We start from the raw sequence: 6,000 nt of genomic DNA, 5'->3' as shown, positions 1-6,000 counted from the left end.
GATATAAATTTACCTGGCTAGCTGGTTCGGAAGTAGTGGCTACAAAAAAAGCACTGCGTGTACACCAGGGCAGTCTGGCTGTGTGCACGGGTGTGTTTTATTAACACAGTTGCTGTTATCACTCCTAGCAGTTTTCTCTAGTGCTGTCTTAGGCTTCACCTGTCTGTTCCAGAAGTCAGCGTTACGTGTACAAGGGTGGGTCTGGGGCCAAGAGGCAAAGAGCAGATCTGGCTTTGTAGAGTCTAGACAAGCGTTGCGTTACCTGAGGCTGTTTTATAGGTGAGTCAAGCGTTGATGTGATGCAATCTGTAACAGAAAAAAAGACAAGGAAGACTTTGGCGAAGTCTGGGGCTGCTTAATGTTGTCTGTGAGCACAGCTTCCCTGCTTCAAAGGCTCCCTAAAGCAGCCGGGACACTTCACTGCCATTCAACCCGTGCGTTACCAGGCACGCTGGAACACCGCTGCGCTTTGCGGGTGCTGCCTCTTCCCTCAACCACCTCCCAACCCCAGCACGGAAAGGGAAAAAGAAGGAGAGGGGTCACACAACATCCCCGGCCCTTCCCCGCTCCGCCGGGTCCCCAATTAGCAGCGGGCCGGGGCCGGGACCCGCTGGAGGGCGCCAGCTCCGCGGGCTGCCGAGCGCAGCGGCCCCGGGGCCGGCCCCGTCCCGCAGCTACCGGGGGGGCGCTGGGGGCGGCCGGGAGGGGCGAGGGGGACACCGTGGAGGGGGGTTGGGGGGGACGAGGCCGGGCAGCTCTCCCGCAGGGGGCCGGGCAGGGCAGCGGGGGTGGGCTCTGCTGGGCGTCATCCCCCCCTCCCCTTCTCCCCGGGGAACCGGGGGGGTTGGGGGGGGGGCCGCTCCCGGAGCATCCCCCCCTTGCCCGGCTCCCCCCCTCCTCCTCCTCCTCCTCCCCGCTTCCTCCGTTTAAAGGCCGGGTCCCGGCGGGGCCGAGCGGAGGAGCAGCGGCCGCTCCGCAGCCCCAGTGCCGCGGCGGGGGCGCGCAGCGCACGGGGCGGGCGCTGGATGCGGCGCCGGGGGCGGGCGGGCGGCAGCCGAGCGGCTCCGGTCCGGTGCCCGGTCCCCGGTCCCCTCCTCCCGTCCCCCCCAGCGGGTCCTCCCCGCGCGGCGGCGCGGAGCTGGGAGCGATGAGCGCGGCCGGAGGAGCCGGCACCGCGGCGGGCACCGCCACCTCCGCCCTCTGCCTGCTCCTCTCGCTCACCGCCGTGGCCGTCTGCCTGCTGCTGGGAGCCAAAACGGCGGAGCTGCAGGGCCGCCTGGCAGCCCTGGAGGAGCGCGGAGCCGCCGGTCCCGGCCCGCTGCTGGAAGCGCTGCAGCCCCGCCTGGAGCAGCTCCTCCGAGAGGTGAGTGAGGGGTGGACGGGGCGGCCCCCCCCGGGGCTCCGTGTGGCGGCGCCGGCTTCGTTGTTTCCTTAGGAAAAGTTTTTTTGGGCTTCTTTTTGCCCTTCCCTCCTGCAGAACTTTGCTCCCTCTCGTGTTCCCGGCCCGTTAGTCGGAGCGCGTCGTGGGGTGGCCCCAATGGTTTCCCAGAGAAATGCCCCAGGGGCCGTGTTTGAGACCGTCCCGCTTTCCCCCTCGTTCCACTCAATGGCAAAGGTAATCCGAGTGCTTACACGCTATTTATCCCCGGGCGCAGTGGACTATAATTTCCTCGTTAGAAATATTTGAAGATGATCCCCGTTATCTAGGCTCAGTTGCAGGGTATCAAGTGGTCCAGCAGTGCTGAGCCGATTTCTGGTGGGTAGAGAAGAGCAGTGATGGATCCCTTCACTTTCAGCCCCAAAGTTTTATGAAATTACTCATTAAAGATTTCTGTGCTGAAAGACCTCTACTTAATGAGCAGTTGTCTACACCGATGTCCTTCTCTGTAACTAAGCCAAGCCCCCGGGAGAAGTCACACTTGATCCCAGCAGTATGTTTTTCCACAGGCTGAGGCGTTGTGGCGCTTAAGTTTGGGGCTTTGCACAGGGAGGGTGATGGGGAGGGCTCCCACCACTTGTAGGAACTTCTTGGAGATCCCACGGTCACTCTGCTGGGTCCCTGCAAACAGGAGCTCAAAACATGTGGTGGGATCCAGCATGGCTTACTGGGCTGCAGCAGGATGCTCCCGAGTGCCCGGGTCTGACATCTGGGGAGGGTTTACGCTGGTATTTTATTGCCAGCCTGCCCAGGGTGCAAGGCACGGTGCTGCACTAACATCGCTGCAGCCATGAAGCCTCAGTCATGCAAAAATGTGTTCTCCTGCAGCTCCCTCCAGCTGTGAGCAGCTCCGTGGAGCGAAAGTTGCACCGCGTGTGTGCGGGGGCTGCGTGGGGGGCAGACAGCTCTAGGGCCAGCAGGAGAAATTCTGCTGCTGCTGTGCCTTACGCTTGGAGCTGGATCCCACCGGCACCGCTGGACCATGCCCATGCTCCTGGAAACCTGGTCGCACCAATATGTCTTGATAAAGGGAAATGCTAAAAACTATTTTAGTGAAAACCCTGAATACCAGAACAGAGGGGTGCTTGTGAGGCGTAATCAGAAAATCTAGTTAGCGTCCTTTCTGCAGGCAGGAATTAGCCTGCCAGTCGTGGCAGTGGTTCTGTTCCAATTACTCCAATAACTGTGCTTAGCAATGGGAAGGGTTTCTGTGGCACTGCCTAAGATCATGTGCAACCTCTTGCTGAGATTTAGTTAAGTGTGGAAAGCTTGTTTTGTACTGGGAATGCTCAGATGGAGATTGTACAGGGGAAAATAAAGCAAAACCGCATAATTGGGTTTCTAATGCAAGAGGGAGCTTGTTGAAACGTTTAGTATAACCAAACTTTTGTCAATACCAAAAGCAAATTTTGGAAAGGGTAACAGAATCAAGGTATGCATGGTAGCCGTTGTGCTATCTATTAATCATCATTTTAAACAGGCTGATTCACTCACGTTAAGGTTTCAGAACATGCCTGTTTCTTGAGCAAATTCCTCTTCGTTACATAAGACCTCTCGCTCGTCAGGCAACTTCTGGCCTTTCTGTGCTTGGGAGTTTCTGGGGAGCGAGAGAATATTTCCATCAACATGAACATCAACTGATGCCTGGGGTCAGTTTTTTTGTTACACTCTGTTTTGGTCCTTCTTTGAAGTTTACCACAGTATTTCAGAAGTGAAACCAAAGCTCCATATGCTCTCTGTGCATGACCCCTGATACTTTGTTCTCTGTCACTGCACAAAAAGCATGACTGCATATACCAGTCTTGGGGTTTGGGAGCGTAATTTATGGAAGAACTGCACATGAAGAGCTGCAAATGCAAGACAAACATGCTGGTTTCCATTCCTCTTAGTGTTGTTTAAATGTTTGGCAAGTTAAAGAGGATAGGAAATAATAAAGGAAGGGTAAATGTGTAGGAAAGGCAATGAAAGCCGATTTGGACAACTGAAGTTTAGCTTTTGGCTCTGTGACAGGCAACCATCTAACTGTGGAGAAACTGCTGATTTAAGGATGCAGGAACTTAGCTTTCCCTCGGGTGCTCCTTTAGCTGAACGAGCTGCAGAGCCCTGGTTTGATGCTGTGTGAAACATTTCTAACAGTGTGGTCCAGCTGTGGTGGCATCTACCTCCACTTGCTCTGCAGCAAAAGCCCGAATTCGAAGCGCATCATTTCCATGCTGGAGTGAAAAAGTTAACGTGAGGATTATCGGAGTATCCAGTTGTTGTAAACAAAGCTGGACCGTTTTGTTCACAAAGGATTTATTGTCCGCAGTAGGCAGAGAGCGTCCAGATTAATCAGCTTCATGACAAGAACAATTCAATGGGAAAACAGAAGACTCGTTCCAGGATTCAGGACAGGAAAAGATCTCCTCTGACTACAAAACTAAAATGGAAGAGATGGAAGAGCTTCTTTCTTTTCCTCGAGCACCTTCATTGTCCAAATAATTTAAAACAAACACCAAATTTGAGTGATGCTTTGTAAGATCGTGACTGTAAGTGGATGCCAGAAAAGTCTTCAAATGCCTTTTTCCACAGCTGGGTCATTCCGCTCTTTGTGCTTCCCTTAGGACAACTTCTCTGTCAGTTTCTTTGTAACTGAGTTGATAACTTTCAGGACCTCTTTGCATCAAGCAGCTAGAAAGGAATGCATAGGATTTCAACAACAGATAAAACTATTTAATCCCAGGAATAAAAGGACCAGAACCTAACTCACACGTAGCCTAATTCCCGAATAGTCCACAGTGGTCAAATATTTGAACACAGACTTGGTCATCAGCTGGATAAAATTCAAGCCTGAGCACCCTGAATCCAAAAAGTACACTGAATTGTCTCTTTTACATGTCTGGATGTGGACTCTGGTTGTCAGATTGCTGGTTTCTCTTGTGGTAAATACCTTAGGTGAGATGGGATTCCCGAAGGACTTAGTTACGAGCAAAGAGGACTTGCTCCCACCCTTGCAGGGCTGCTGCTGTGCCTGAGCTAAGACAGCTTACATGTCATGGGGGTTTACTAACGCGAGCTTGGCACTGTCCTAAATGCAGGCACGAACATTTTGGTAGGCTTAGGGAGCAGGCAGAATGCGCTCACATCTGTCTACAATATGCCACATAGACATTGCTTCAGTCTGGGGAATTTTTACATGTTTTACTAGTCCCACCAATCAGTTTTTCACCTTACAGATGTAACACTTTGGGCTGGGGTGGGAGAGCACTGTGGACTCGCTGGCACTGCCCACCACACTGTCCTTCATCTCCTCATCCCTATCCTAAAGAAAACTTTCATACTCCGCGTAGCATGAATTTTAAGCTGAAAACCAGCAAAATCAGGTCACATCTGTTCTGTAAGTATCATTCTGCCACGTAACCCCCGGAGTGTTTGGAAGCAGCTTCGCATTTGATTACAGCGGGGCTTTCCCCCGGCGTTTCCCTCCTGTTGTGTTCAGCCCATGGAGCAGCAGCACAAGGGGCTCTCCAGCTCTGCTTCTGCCACCAAATTCACCGAGACGGTGCCAAAACCTGCACATGGGACTTAACAATGTCTAACACAGGACCAGCATCTGCTCCACGAACGGGCACGAATCCAGTCCATGGGGCTTGGAACAAGGGATTTCTGGGCTGTGCAGCAGGAGTCCCTACCTGCTCCGTACAAGGGCCATAGGCTAGCTGCTTGCTAAGAAACTTTTAATGTTTTGTGTGCTGCTGTAGGTGTTACCAACAGAGGCTGAACACAGCAGGGTGAAACTATTGCCTCACTCCGAGGAAGTGTGATGGATGCTTTGGCTGCTGGAATGCACGCACAGCACGCATTTAGATATAATGTATTCTCTAAATGGCTATTTTTATTCCTCCTCCAAACAGAAACTGGGTGAAGGACTAGCTAAGCTGCGGACAGCGAGAGAGGCTCCGTCAGACTGCATGTGCCCCCCAGGTAGGTGCAGACGAATCGGCACAGCCAACGCCAGACTGCCCGGGAGCCGACGGCTTGCTGGACCGACGCTGCTGAACTCCTCTTCTGTTTTATGTATTCCCCTGTTTCAAGTAAAATGTGCTAAGAAGTGTTTTTCCAAGCTGAAGCACTCTCTTGTGTTTGAGACTATTAACTTCTTCCACTGCCTTGCTTTGGCCTGTTTACAGATAAAGGAGTTTGAGGTTTGGACAAAAGCGACATTTGGCTATAAGAATAAAAGAGTGAACAGCTTTACTCGGTTGTGAGCCCTGGGTGTTGGGCCAAAACAATTTAGAAGTAGTAACAGAATCACTGTGTCTTAATGCAAGTGTGATAATTAAAAGCTGCAGCCTCTCTCTCTGTCTTTTAGGAGGGTAGCAACTTCTCCAGTGCCTTGCTGTATGAAAGCTGTCACTGATTGTTTAAATTTCCTCCCAGAGTTTAATGAACTTCTTAAACTGTCAAAACTTCCTGTTCTGCTGTGGAAGTGCATGCTCCTTGGAAACAATAAACAGCTTAGATTAGTTTGTAAAGGAATCTCATTCTAGAAATACTCAGTAAGTGCTCTGCTGTCATACTGA

General features: G+C 52.1%; 1 protein-coding gene across 1 annotated transcript in view; it reads left to right on the top strand.

Annotated features, from left to right (window-relative positions):
* The first annotated feature begins 757 nt into the window (after window positions 1-757).
* COL23A1 (collagen type XXIII alpha 1 chain) overlaps window positions 758-6,000 on the top strand; it is a 169,619-nt gene continuing 164,376 nt past the window's right edge. Inside the window, exons 1-2 of the mRNA XM_072023577.1 lie at window positions 758-1,363; window positions 5,332-5,401. Coding sequence (XP_071879678.1) covers window positions 1,148-1,363; window positions 5,332-5,401 — 286 coding nt within the window. The 5' untranslated portion in view covers window positions 758-1,147. The remainder of the gene's footprint in view (window positions 1,364-5,331; window positions 5,402-6,000) is intronic.

This window comes from Anas platyrhynchos, chromosome 14 (assembly GCF_047663525.1).
Source record: "Anas platyrhynchos isolate ZD024472 breed Pekin duck chromosome 14, IASCAAS_PekinDuck_T2T, whole genome shotgun sequence".
In the NCBI taxonomy this organism is placed as follows: domain Eukaryota; kingdom Metazoa; phylum Chordata; class Aves; order Anseriformes; family Anatidae; genus Anas; species Anas platyrhynchos.
Note: the sequence above shows the minus strand (reverse complement) of the source record. Positions and strands in the feature narration are given on the sequence as shown.